General features: G+C 36.2%; 2 protein-coding genes across 9 annotated transcripts in view; both read left to right on the forward strand.

The window, feature by feature from the left end:
* GSKIP (GSK3B interacting protein) overlaps nucleotides 1–9,001 on the forward strand; it is a 34,598-nt gene extending 25,597 nt beyond the window's left edge. For 4 of the 8 annotated variants that reach the window (XM_077123475.1, XM_077123481.1, XM_077123478.1 and 1 more), the window contains 2 exons: nucleotides 5,531–5,789; nucleotides 8,587–9,001. In XM_077123475.1, coding sequence (XP_076979590.1) covers nucleotides 5,532–5,789; nucleotides 8,587–8,748 — 420 coding nt within the window. In that variant the 5' untranslated portion in view covers nucleotide 5,531 and the 3' untranslated portion in view covers nucleotides 8,749–9,001. Of the gene's footprint in view, nucleotides 1–380; nucleotides 405–2,108; nucleotides 2,194–5,530; nucleotides 5,790–6,875; nucleotides 6,962–8,586 lie in introns of those variants that run through there. The other 4 variants (XM_077123479.1, XM_077123480.1, XM_077123482.1 and 1 more) reach the window with 3 other exon arrangements.
* A 4,385-nt stretch (nucleotides 9,002–13,386) lies between these two features.
* AK7 (adenylate kinase 7) overlaps nucleotides 13,387–14,494 on the forward strand; it is a 119,853-nt gene continuing 118,745 nt past the window's right edge. Inside the window, exon 1 of the mRNA XM_077123483.1 lies at nucleotides 13,387–13,593. Coding sequence (XP_076979598.1) covers nucleotides 13,489–13,593 — 105 coding nt within the window. The 5' untranslated portion in view covers nucleotides 13,387–13,488. The remainder of the gene's footprint in view (nucleotides 13,594–14,494) is intronic.

A 14,494-nucleotide genomic window follows, 5' to 3' on the forward strand; every position in this document is an offset into this window, starting at 1 on the left:
TTTTATGAGAACTATAAAAACTTCCTAGCAACTTACATTGTCCATTCATTATGATTATTAAAAGTGAATTATGACTGTCCCAAAAAAGGATGGGTAAAAAATGATGTCTTTTTTACTATCTTTACTCTTTTCTGCTGATGGAGTTTGAACACTGTGGCAAACAGTGTAATGGCCCTCCAAAAAATGTCCATATCCTAATCCCTAGGTGTAAATAAATTAATGACCTTGAAATGAGGAGATTATCCTAGATTGTCCAGGTGGGCCCAGTGTAATTTCAAGGGTCCTCTTAAAAAAGAGAGATGCAGGAGAAGTCAGAGTCAGATAAAGGAGATGTGACTCAGAACCAGAAGTTGGAGTGATGCATTTAGAAGATAGAGGAAGGGGCTAGAAGCCAAGGAATGCAGGTAACCCTTAGAAGCTAGAAAAGGCAAGGAAACAGAATATTCCTGCTTACTTTCCTTGGCTGCTCAAGCAGAAACCAATTCAATGGGCTGGTTTAAACAGTGGGAATTTATTAGCTCATGGGTTTGAGGCCAAGAAAAAGTCCAGATCAGGGCTTTTGGAAGGCTATGCTTTCTTCCAAAAGACTGGCATTCTGGAGCTGACTACTAGTGACCGTGGTTCTTAGTCCTCTGACATATGGCAGTACACATGGTGGCCTCTCCTTTTCTTCTGGGTTCCATTAATTTCAGCTTCTGGCTGCTTCCTCTGGCTTTTTCTCTGTGTGTCTGAATTTCATTCTGCTTATAAAGGACTCTAGTAACAGGATTAAGACCCATCCTGATTAAGTTGGGCTGTACCTTAAGTATCCTCTTCAAAAGGTCTTAGTTAGAAGGATTTACACCCACAAGAATGGATTAAGTTTAAGAACATTTTTTTTTCTGGCATGTAGAAATCCAAACCACCACATACACATACACACTAATGAAGCCTCCAGAAAGACTGCAGTCCTGCCAAGACCTTAATTTTAAAATTCTAGCCTCCAAAACTATACGAGAGGGTTCACGGGTGGTTCAGTGGTAGAATGCTTGCCTTCCATGTGGGAGTCTCGGGTTCTATTCCCTGACTGTGCACCCAAAAAAAAAAAAACTACACGAGAATAAATTTGTGTTGTTTTGTGTTGTTTTAAGCCACATTTCTGGTAATATGTTATAGCAGCAGCATAAAACTAATACAGGCATGTTAACATTCAAACTCTACAAAGCTTTTATTGAGCACCTTCTTTATGAAAGAAGCAAAAATATTCACTGTCATCATCAGGTTCCCATTTTTTAAACCTTATCAGGTTTCCGTTTTTTGAAACTCTACAAAGCTTTTATTGAGCACCTTCTTTATGAAAGAAGCAAAAATATTCACTGTCATCATCAGGTTCCCATTTTTTAAACCTTATCAGGTTTCCGTTTTTTGAACCTCCTTACTTCTGTAAGGCTGTTATTAGAGGTAGAACAATCACTGCTTTTCTTATTGGGTAGACTCCTAAATCAGTCAGGATGTTTTAGGTTGCCAGTAAAATAATAGGAATTTTTTGGTAAATATTGGGCCGCCAGCCATCAGGGCTCTGACTCCATTTCTCTGTGGATCTCTTGGCTCTGCTTTGTTGCCATTGTCATCATCATCATCCAGCCAATTTCCTCATCTCAAGCTGACTGCCAGGAACAGTTAAGACTCTGCTCTGACTGAACTATCCTGAGTTAAAGTGGACAAGAAAAATTCTATGTGTTGGTTAGTTTAGGACAGTCTGTAACTTCAGTTGAGGTTGATCTTACCCAAACTGCTTGGCTCCGAACTTCAGTAAGGAGGGGAGGTTATGATTCCCCGTGGAAAATCTGGGTGAGGTTTGGAAGGGGAACAGATGTTGATAAATGATCTGTAACAAGAGTCTGTTATAGCCAACAAACAATAAATTGTAATAATTGCTGAAAATATTTTTGGAAATGCTAAAATAGAAAAGTCTGTAATTTTAATTTTCTTTATATGTATCACCATCAAAAGTCCTGAATGTGGTTGGTATTGTATGTCATTCAAACACATTTCAGAGAACATCTTTGAAATATTTAGTTTTAGAAAATGTATCTTTTACATTTTTACAGGTTTTGTTTATTATACAGGCAACAGTTTGGCAACCTACTCTACCTACCTTTGAGGATTTCTCCCATTCTAGTACTGGATTCTTCATCTTCCTCCATCATTCAGGTCCTAATTGCAATACTGTTAAGAACTGTCAGACTTTCGCATATAAAATCCCCTTTTCATTTAATGATTTATTATTTCTGACACTTGTAATTGAGGTATTCACAGCCAGCAGTTAAGTGAAAAAAATAATGATTTTTTGATGTTCATGATGGTAAAAGACTAATAGTGTTTGATTACATTTCAGAATACTCAAAACTGTCTTTGTGAGAAAATAAAATGGACTCGTTTCTTATATATGAATCAATTATAATATTAGAGTATATTGATTATTCTTAGACTAAGGTAGAAAATTTTTAGGAATCAAATGTTTTCACTTTCGTATTAGTAAATCAATACTAAGTTTCAGTTACCTGACAGTTGTTCCAGCAATAGTTCGTAAATTTTTGTGTTAGTAATGAGTGGTTATTTCTGGAAAGTGCTATGGGAGACAAGATGAAAGATCCTTAAAATAAATATATCATTAGTTACAAAAGGATTGTGGGGACACATTTTTTTACATTTGCTATGTAATTTTTTTGAAATAGGTTTACACAGATTATCGTAGATTGCCTTAGCAAATAGTTTTGGCTTCTGTAATGTGCAAATGATCCACAGCTATAGGAACTCTAGCTACTTAGCATTTTTACCAATAATTTACAGCCAACACTACACAGCAGAATCACTTGGGGACTCTGAAAAAGAATCCTTATCTCCCAGAGATTCTTACTCCATTTCTCTGAGGGGGGGGTTCTACGCATCTATATTTTTTATAAGCTCTCCCAGGTGATTCTGATGAGCCCCTACATTGAGAACTACTAATTTAGGGGATTTTGAATATCATATAAATAGGGCACAAGTTAGTCACTTCAGAAAAGCTAATGGAATTTTTAAGGTAATGATATAAATATTCATAACAAGTTGCCAGCTTTGTCAAAAAAAGATTTATTAAAGCTGTTTTCATAAAAATGGGTCTATTGCTAATCCGATCTAACCTCAGTATGGTGAAGATAGGGGTAGACCTTCACCACAGTGCTGGAGTAGCTAGGAAATGAGTGTTCATTGAATATGTGAATGAATAGGAATCATGCTTCATTCAGAATAGTGGGTGCTTAGTCCATAACAGATAAATGAAAATTTTAACTCATTTGTAAAGCCTGCCAGGTGAAAAAGAAAGCACAATATCTTATCCTGTAAAGTCCTTTCTACATTCCAAAGCAGCTTCACATACATTAACTTTTCTTACTTATACATTTTAAATTCAAACAATACTCACTTCCAAGAAAACCTGTTTTAACCCTGGCCACAGAAGAGATACTATAACAATATAGGCACCACACAGCAACATTGGATCAAGTTAGTACAAGAAATAATATTCAAATAAGTGGTGAAATGATGATGTGTTATTTAGTAAATGGTGTTGGAACAGCAGGCTGTCTATTTGGAAAGTAATGCTACACAAAATAAATTCCAGATGGAACAAAGAATTTTAAATATAGATAGTATGAAAATTTAGAAGAAAATTTAGGGTTCTTTATTTTTAAAGTAATCATGGGGAAAGGAAGCCTTCTTAAGCAAAACACCAAATTCAGAAGTCATAAAAGAAATAAAGTCAGCATACTGTGGTAAGTAAAGACAGAGACTCTGATTTCAAACTACCAGGGTTCATTTCCGGCTCTGCATTTTACAGCTATGTGATCTGAGAACTAAAAATATCCTATAAACATTCAAAAAGCTGTTCAGCCAAAGGAATACATATTAAAACAATGAGATATCCTTTACCTCTCAAACTGGCAGATATTTAAAGATTAGTAAGCATGTGGTGTAAAAAGAGTACAGTTCTCTATATGCTATTGATGAAATATAAATCAGTACAACCTTTTTTTTGTAGGGTAAGTTGGCAGAATCTATTGAAAATTAAAAAGAGCATGTCCTCTGATTCAGCAATTCTATTTCTAAGATTCCATCCTACAGAAACAATTATACTTGCAAAAAAGAAGCATGTACTAAATTTTCTGTTGAGCCACTTTTCAAAGTAGCTTTAAAAACTCTAATATTTTAAATGCTTATCAATAGAGGAATTAACCTTTTGGGGAGAAGTGAGGGAAGAGAGATCCTTTTTTTGAAAATCCATGGATGTCTATAACTTTGCTGTGAAAAACTACTAAAAATGACGTCAGACAATATTTTTCTTGAAAGTTCTTAGTATAGTATACTAAGAAGGAGTTAAAAGGCAGATGCTTTTTTTTCTTTCAGTTTTTTACTGTGTAGTATAACATATATGCAAAGCAAAGAAATAAAAAAGCAATAGTTTTCAAAGCACTCTTCAATAAGTGGTTACAGGACAGATCCCAGAGTTTGTCATGGGCTACCACACTATCCTCTCATATTTTTCCTTCTGGCTGCTCCATAATATGGGAGGCTAGAAAGCTAAAATAATTTTTTTATCACTATAGTCAACTTTTTTCTTTCTTTTTTTGTGAAAAATAACATATATACAAAAAAGCAATAAATCTCAAAACACAGCACCACAATTAGTTGTAGAATGTATTTCAGAGTTTGACATGGGTTACAGTTCCACAATTTTAGGTTTTTACTTCTAGCTGCTCTAAGATACTGGAGACTAGAAGAAATATCACTTTAATGATTCAGCATTCATATTCATTTGTTAAATCCTTTCTTCTCTGTATAACTCCACCATCACCTTTGATCTTTCTGTCCCTCTCTTTAGGGGTGTTTGGGCTATGGCCATTCTAAATTTTTCATATTGGAAGGGTCTATCACTAATATAGGATAGGGAGATGGAACTATCTGATGTTCTGGAGAAGCTGGGCCCTCTAGGTTTCAGGATTTATCTGGTCCAGGGACCCATCTGGAGGTTGTAGGTTTTGGGAAAGATACACTAGTGCATGGAACCCTTGTAGAATCTTATATATTGCCTAAGGAGTTCTTTAGGATTGGCTGGAATGGTCCTGGTTGGGGTTTGGCAGGAGATAATAAGTAGCAATGTCTAACTGAAGCTCGCATAAGAGCGACCTCCAGAGTACCCTCTCGACTCTGTTTGAACTCTCTGTCACTGATACTTTATTAGTTACACTTCTTTTCCCCCATTTGGTCAGGATGGAATTGTTGATCCCACAATGCCAGGGTTGGATTCATCCCTGGGAGTCATCTCCCATGTTGCCAGGGAGACAGTCATCCCTGGATGTCATGTCCCACGTAGGGGGGAGGGCAGTGATTTCACTTGCAGAGTTGGACTTTAAGAAAGTGAGGCCACAAAGAGGCATAGATACTTCTTATCAAACAGTAATAATTTTAATTTCTATAAACAAGTTTTCCTTTTTTTTTTTTTTTCCTGCAGGATGGAAACAGACTGTAACCCCATGGAGTTAAGCAGCCCATCAGGATTTGAGGAAGGGTCAGAGCTTAATGGTTTTGAAGGAACTGATATGAAAGATTTGAGGCTGGAAGCTGAAGCAGTTGTAAACGATGTTCTCTTCGCTGTTCACAACATGTTTGTCTCAAAAAACCTGCACTGTGCAGATGATGTGGCCTATATCAATGTGGAAACCAAGGAAAGGAGCAGATACTGCCTGGAGCTCACTGAAGCAGGACTTAGGGTAAATTGCTTTTCTTTTCTCTAAAAAAAAATTATTTATATCTTTACCACATTATCAAAAAGGAATGATTCAGGAGTCCAAGAGGAAAAGCCTGATGAATGAGAACTAGAACATTAGGTATATAAGAATTCTGAGATTCTAATTAAGGAAAACTTTTTTATTGGGAATTTTTACTAATTTTAAAGTCTTTGAGTCAACATAGTGAAATAGAATTTTTGTAAAAGAAGAATTATTTGATTTGTAGGATGTTATTTTATTTTAATCATTACCCCCCCAAAATTTTTTCTTATCTGTAGTTAAATGTGTCTGCCAGAAGTATCCATTTTCCTCTATTGGATGAGTTTTGCACTCACTGTGTTAAGAGTATCTTTTTCCACTTTAATAAATGTCTCTTCTCTTAATGTACTTGACTCCACTGTTCTCTAGCTCATAGATCAGAATTAATTCAAACCAGAAGGTGCCTCCTCCAAATTTCTAAGAGCATTCTATTGGCTCTTTATTACAAGTGAGCTATTTTGGGAAGATTAACATTTCTAAATCCTTTAAATCAGAATCATGAGCTTAAAATAATAGAAATCACCACCTGAGAGCAACTTTTTTTTTTTTGAGAGCAACTTTTAATAAAAACAAAACTATTATCTTCTATTATGAAAATTTTTAACCTACTGATTAAAGGGATAGATGCTAGAAATACCAACATTTAATTTTAACTTTACTAATGAATTACTCTTCAATCTTGGTCAAAGGCCCCCCTGACGTCTATTTCTATATCACTGTTAAAAAGTCATTCCTAAAAAGTTGTACAGTATCCTAAGCTAGAGGACAGGGATTAAGCAATTTAGAATCTCATATAATATTATGTTAAACATGTGTGTGAGAATCTGTTTATTTTATTGGATTCATTTGCTTAAAATGCATATGAATCATACATACTGCATTATTACTTGATAGCGGATAGCTTACATGGAAGCAGATTGCAAGCAGATCTTTACTGTTCTGAATTACCTCAAAGCTGTCATAATTGCTTAGTTTGGGGAATCATATCTGAATTAACTAATTTTTGTGTGCTCCTTCCTAAATCCATAGATTTGTAGAGTTTAGAGGCTTGCAGAGTTTAGAGGTGGATCTTAAAGAGAAATAGGCAAATCAAAAGAAGAGATGAATAATCTCAGGTAAATTAATTCTCTCTTACATTGGGCAATTCCAAGGAGGTTAGGGTGAGATAGAAGGACTCTGGTAAGAGAATCAGAAGGTTTAAATGTGAATTTGAGTGATCTTAGGGGAGTCACTTACCATCTCTGAGCCCCAACACCTTTGCCTTTAACCTAGAGATCAGAAAAACTTTAAAGGATTTAGGGGAAGATTATATGAATAAAATATACAAAAAAACCTAGTATGTAGTGGGTACTCAAATATTTGTTTTTCAGTCTGATTCAGTAAAATTTATTGAGCAGCTACCCTGTATTAGGAAATGGAAATCAAACCATGGATGCTACATGTTTCCCCTCCCTCAGGAATATGGTAGTCTAGTGGGGACAAGAGAAGGGCAAACAGGTAACTGTAAGCACCGTAGAAAGTGCCATAGAGAACATGGATCTCAAGAGGCACAAATCATCTTCCTGAAATATCTGCCTCCTGCTTTTCATCACCAAACCAAACCCTTCTATTTCTAACATAAACTTGCATCTTCTGTGTCTTCACGATAAGGTATCATAAGAGTTTGCAGGTTCTAGAGGGAGTTCACATGTTTTAGTCAAGACAACAAAAACCAAATTAATACTGCCTAGTAAAGGGCAGACCTTGATGTTTTAAAAAAAGAAACTAATAATCCATGTCTTGTTGGAGAGAAAAGATTTAAATGTTTTTAAAGGAAAAAGAAAAACATAAACTAACATTCCCTTTTATCTCACAGAGTTGAACATTCATTCCGTAGCAGAGAAGTAGTGTGTTAGGGGAAAGTAGCCTTTCAGATTACTAATTGTAAAGCAGGATTAAAATTAAATTTCAATTGTATATGTACAAAGAAAACTGTTTAAAAATGAAAAAAAAAAAAAACCAGCTGAGTTTTTAGGAACAAAGAGAGTCCAAACTAAATAAATCATGATAAAAATACGAACATTATATTAATTGTTGCCATAGTGCCTTAATGTAGTAGCTCCTCAATCCTTGAAATATGGAAATGCAATAAATGTTTTGTTTTTTAAATTCATTGTGTACTTTATATTCCTATTAGGATCAGGAGTAAGTAAATCAAATATTGTAATTTTTTTTTTTTTTTTGCATGGGCAGGCACCAAGAATCAAACCCAGGTCTCCAGCATGGCAGATGAAAACTGCCTACTGAGCCACCATGGCCCACTCCAAAACTTTTAAATTTTAAGAAAAAAGTTATAAAAGGAACTCTTTACAAGTGATGTTCCTGTGTTATATGTTATATATTATAAATTGGTTAGACATTAAAGATTGTATTAAAAATATGCATAAGACATGGATTCGAGTCCCGGCCCAGGTACTTCCCAAAAACAAACAAACAAGCAAACAAACAAATGAAAGACCAAACAAAACCAAAAAAATTCAACAAATGATGCTGCAATAAGGGGATACTCACAGGGAGAAAGAATGAAATGTGACCCCCACCATACAGCATTACAAAGAAGAAAAAAAAATATATATATATAGGCATATTTTGACTTGATAAAGAAATAGGGGCATTAGAGAATGATCCATGTAAATAAGCACTTTTTGCTTTCTGTACCAAGATATAATCTGTTGAATTCACTATTGCTTATCTCTTGTAGGTGGTAGGTTATGATTTTGACCAGGTGGATGATCACTTACAGACTCCCTATCATGAGACAATCTACTCCTTATTGGACACACTCAGCCCCGCCTACCGGGAAGCATTTGGAAACGCACTCCTTCAGAGACTGGAAGCTTTGGAAAGAGATGAACAGTCATGACTAAACTTTTTCCTTTTAGAGGGGGCTGCCGTTGGTACAGAATGTTGATATAAAGCTTGAAATTCTTGCATATGATCATAGTAGAAAATGTATCTTTGGTTTTATGTCTTTATCACTTCTTGCTTCAAATTTGGGCTTTTGACTCAGAACAGTACTGACTACAGAATTGTCTTTCTTTGTTTCTGATCCATAAAGAAAATTCTGAGGCCATTGCTATGATACAATTATTAAAACATCAAATTTTTTCTTATAATATCTCTGCATTTCAAAACCTAATCAGTATTCATTCTGTTATTACAGGGCTTTGATGCTGCCAGCACTCTCTTTTACATAGAGAATTCTAGATTTGCACAGTAATATAGGAATTATAGTTATCTAACTTCAAACATTGATTCAGCAGGGTTTACTACTAGCTTGGACTGACTTTGTGGCAATTACTTTGCTACTAGCCTTACTGGAAACAAATTATCAACTAGCTTTCCCTGCACAAATTTTGAAATTCTCTGCTTCACTTAAACTATTTAGACCACTAATATGGACTAATAAAGATTAATTAGTTAGATTTTACTTAACTAGTGTTAAATGAAAAACAGGGACTGAAATAGTTCTTATTCCTTGTATGCAACAGCCAGCCAACTAAGCAGAGGACAAACCGTTAGCAAATGAATGTAATAATTATTCATTTCCAAGATATCTAAGCACATAAAGTAAATATAGGAACAGGCTCCATACTTAAGAGAAAGCATCCTCAATGTGTGTAATTTAGAAGGACGATTCTGCTCTCCTAGAAAACAATATTTTGGCCTGTGTTGATTCTTACTCCGAATGTTTGTTTACATGATGTACAGTATATATTCAGAAAGTATTTTTGCTTCAACATTTCCTTTCTATAATGCAGTGCTTTGGTATTCCCACAGCACCCCTCCTTTCCCAACAGATGTACAGTGTTCTGTCTCAATGCTAAATCTACAGTGTAATGTGAGTGCATTGTATGGTTTTGAAACCAAAGGATGAATGAAGCATTCAGAGACTTAATATTTGAAAAAGGGAAACTCTGTATTTTATATTTTGTTATAGGTACTAATATTTATACACTTGATGAACTGTATCATGCTGCTACATGTTTTCAAGTACATGTTGAATAATGATTGGGGAATTGTTTTTTAATCGTTGCTTAAATCAGCAGCTGTAGAAATGTTAAACTAAAATTCTGCATCTGAAGACAACTTCATAAATTTGCCATTTGCAAACTTTCTTAGCATTATTTTAAAATAAATACTTTTAGGGCTCTCTCATATAGACCAGAACAAATTAAAGTTGTTAGCATTACTATTCATAGTCATACTTCATTGGAATGCTTTAACTTATGTTTTAATAACCCATGTTGATTCTCAGCCTTATTTTCAGATGCTTAACTGTTTGGGAAATGAAGTCTAACTTCAGGTTGAACTTTCTCATGCTTAATCTCAGGCTAAATGTAAAGGATATTTGTAAAATTTGAATAAAATCTGTTTACTCATTTTGAGTTAAGTATGACGAAAAGTGATTGTATGTTTAAAAATTGAAATTGTTCATTTTATGATAAATTATTGATTCTAAAAGATTCCATTTCCATTGTTGAATTATGCATTGTTACATTTTGATTTGAAGTAAAGGAGTTGCTTTTTTTATTACTGTGAAAGGAGGAAAGAGAGAAGGGGATATTAGTTAAACTATGGCTATTCAGTGGACTACATATGAACCCAAAGTATTAAAATCTCCACTTTACTGAGCTGTTTAAATAATCCACTAAATTAAGCCTTGATTTGACTTCTAAATGGAAAAAAAGGAGAAAGGAAAAAACACCTCTAGATAAAGAACTCTTACAAACAATTTTAAAAAGAGAATAATGGGTAAATAATATGATCAAAGATCTTGGGAAGAAGTTACAATGCCCGGTAGACACTCTAAAGATATTCAACCTAACAAGTAATTCAAGAAAGGAAAATTTAAAATAATTGGGTCATTTCACCTAGTAATTTAGTAATTTCTTTTAAGTATAATGACACCAGTAAGGTTTGGTGAGGAGGTATCCTTTACATTCTATTTGTGAAAACTTTCTGAAAAAACGTTTCCTTTACAAAGCTTATAACTTCTAAACTGGTAAGTCCACATGTAACAATCTAACATGGGGAAATGATTTAGCAAAAGATAAGCTGCAAGGGTGTTCTAATGAAGTCAGAAATGCTCTAAAGAGTGCTGATGTTATGGTACACTTATTTAATGGAATAATATGCAACCACTAAAAATCATGAAGAAATGGTAACAGGAAAATAATTACAATACATGAAAAAAGCAGGAAATGAAGCTATGCATACTATAATCTTTTTTTTTTTATCTTAAATGTAATAGAAAACTTTAAAAACCTGCGATGTTAATAGTTATCACTAGATGGTAGGAAGGTGAGTTTCATTTTATTTATGCTTTTTCACATTTTCTACATCAGTTTATATGTTCTAATTAGGGGAGGAAATGCTATGTGGGGTTTTAAATATGAAGAGAAAAGGATGCATAGCTCATTTCCTATAATGACAGTCTTCCCAAACTTCTCCTCAGCACCAAAATCAATTGTTAGATTTTCCATACAACAAATCAACAACTAGCAGTGTACTGATCATTTGGTTTCTTCCATTGCATATGCATTCTCTGCCTTGCATTCAGAAATATAGACCATGCTGTTTAAGAATGAGCAGAGTTAAAGAAAATATTGAGATTCTAATATGTGCTACCTTGACTTCAGGACTCTTCATTCAACCCCTTTTGTTTACTGCGGATGTAACTGAAGACTTGGACAGATTAAGGAACATGTTCGGTGGCCTGCTAGCGAGCAGTAGGGTTGGGTCAGAATCCAGGTCTTCTACCAGCTATCCTCATACGTATATGTTAACTAAAGCCTTCTGTGGTAGCTGAAAGAAAAAATGAATAAAAGAGTAAAAGAAAGTTACATTAATTGGTATAATGGTAGAATTAAACAAAATCTACCTTCCTAACCTACCAATGTGATATATAGAATTTTCTGGAAACCACCCCCTTGTAACTGGAGCTAGCTCATTTGTCTGACATCAACAGCATAAACCATAAGAATGAAACAAATGCGAGTTACATTTGTTGTATTATGGTCAGTTAAATAACTTTCAAAGTATTTACCTACTTAGCTGCATATCAGTAGGGTGCGCACAAACTAAAAATCTGCAAATGAGGAACTGAGTGAATTCAGTAATGTTTGAATTAGCTAGTCATTTGAAAAAAGAGTGAAATATATTTACTCCAACTTTGCACTGGTGTTACATATTTTTACAGATAAACGGACAGTACTTTTTTGTTGATAATTTTAAAAATTATTTTACTTTTTTGCTATGAGAAGTCTTCCCAGATTGAATTTGCAGAACTTCAAAATGTTGATTATGTTATTTTATCAATGCAAAGAATTCTTAATGAGACTTGAATGTATAAAAAAAGGATGGGGGGAAGGGAGGGAACATCCAGAAAAAAAAGGAATGAAAAGGCTCAATTGCAGAAGTGTGCCTTAGCCTTGAAGGAAAAAAGCAATAATTTCACCTTTGAGACCACTTCAGAACATGCTTTCATATGTCTATTTAATCATTGCAGTTCTGTTAGGTTAGTACATTATCACTTACGTTTTACAGCCTATTTAATAGCTTCCGGAAGGTTAAAAGATTGGTCCTGGTCTCCCACAAACAGCTGCAGAGCTGAATTCAGCCAATCTCCTGAGTAACCAGAAGCGCAGAGATTATGGGCCACCTCCATTTATTGAAACGTTCAGTATGAAAAATAAAAAGTCTACAAAATAGTGTCGCATGTGTTAAATGTCTACATTTAACAAATTAAGGTTTAAAGCACAAAAAAAAATTCCATATAATCATGCTATTCCAAGATAACTGAAGAATTTATTCGTAACCCACCACGATATTTGTGATCCTGTGGTAACACAAGTCGAATGCATCTTTTTGTCAGTTTATTCAGTATCTATGTATAATCTCATTTGGAAAGAAATCAAAAGTCCAAATTTCATCTCTTTTTGAATGTGAGTTTATCCCCAGTACAAATGGAACCCTCAGTTCTCCCACCTCCATCCCACGCCCGTCTTGCCAGAACTACTAAGGAAAAACCCTTAAGCAATTCAGCACTGCGGAGCAAGCACCAATTGATGGACAGTTGTCTTCTGGCGTCCTGAAACTCCATGGTAACGGCGTTTCTTTGCTGCAGAGGATTATGTCAAATCATCCTAGTCAATCCAACATTTCAGGGAGGCCGAGGCTGTGGCGCTTTACTTTTACATCAGAATATTTTTAATTAGCCCAGTTAAGTGGACACTTGATATCCAAAGTTACCAGAATAAAAGAGATGCAAGGAAGCATATGCCGTGGTGACAGACGCCAGAGGAGGCTCCGAAAGAGGACTCTCTCTGCCGGGAGGCACACAGCCATAGCTGGGCATAGTGACAAGGCGGCACTGCCGCGGGGATCTGGACTTGGCGCCCCAGGCATCCAGCGTCCACCGAGCGCCCCCCGAGCGCTGGAAGCTGCGAACCCCAAGGCCCCGCCCCCTGAACGCCCCGCCCAGCTCCCTAGGCCCCGCCCCCGGAGAGCTGGATGGACTGCCCTCGACGTGGGTCGCCGGCCGCATTTACCTAGCAACCGAAAGGACGCTTTCACCTTAACAACCAGCGCTCCTGCCACCATGACTGAAGAAGAGGAAGTTCCCGCCCCGACAGAGAAAATTATCCGGATCCAGAGAGTGTTCATAAACCTGTTGGACACATACAGCAGCGGGAACATCGGGAAGGTGAGCGGCGGCTGCTCAGGGCGCCCCCCAGCCCCGGCCCCCGCCTCGGCCCCAGCCTGTTCCCCATAACCAATTGGGGCCTGCGCCTTGAGGCGCCGTCGGGGCCTCCCTTGAGGGAGGCTCTTGCGTCCTGGGCATGGCCCATGCCCCCTGGACTCCAACCCGCACCGAGGCCAGACGGGCGCTCCCACCAGGAAGCCCAGAAAGGCAGAGATAGCCAGGTCCAGCCCTGGCCCCTGCCCTTTCCACCACGGGAAAATTGAAGCCCCGAAGGTGGACGGGACTTGCCCACGTTAAGAGTAGGACCTGGGCAGAGAGCCGAGGTCTCCAGCCTCTTAACTAAGTTCTCCTGCCTTTCCACCACCGCAGCTGAAGCAGGCGACTGACAAAAGTCCAATCGTTATTTCATCCACCTAGCGTTTTTCAGAGAATTTACTCCTTGATACATCAGAACCTTCTCTGATAACCTTAAATACTACCCTGCACTGTTTTTAATTAGAACAAATGAGGTGGGGCTTTTTGTTTATTTTGTTAACGTCTCTTTTTAATTCCAAGGCGTGATGACATCATATTATCATATGTGCTTAATATATAAGCTAATATATACATACATTAAATTCGAATAAAATATTTATATTTATATAAAAAACAAAATGAATATATATGCAATGCACAAACCTCTCCCAAAAATAACTTTTGTAAAACAAGAAAAAAAACTTCTCCAACTTCGTACTATTTCAAAATACAGTCCTGCAGTGTCCAATACAGTAGCCCCTGGCCACATGTAGCTATTGAGCACTTGAGATGTGGCCAGTCCAAATTGAGATGTACTGTAAGCATCAGATACACACTAGATTTTGAAAAAGAATATAAAATATTTTGTTATTAATTTTATAGGATA

This window comes from Tamandua tetradactyla, chromosome 12, assembly GCF_023851605.1.
Source record: "Tamandua tetradactyla isolate mTamTet1 chromosome 12, mTamTet1.pri, whole genome shotgun sequence".
Taxonomy (NCBI): Eukaryota; Metazoa; Chordata; class Mammalia; order Pilosa; family Myrmecophagidae; genus Tamandua; species Tamandua tetradactyla.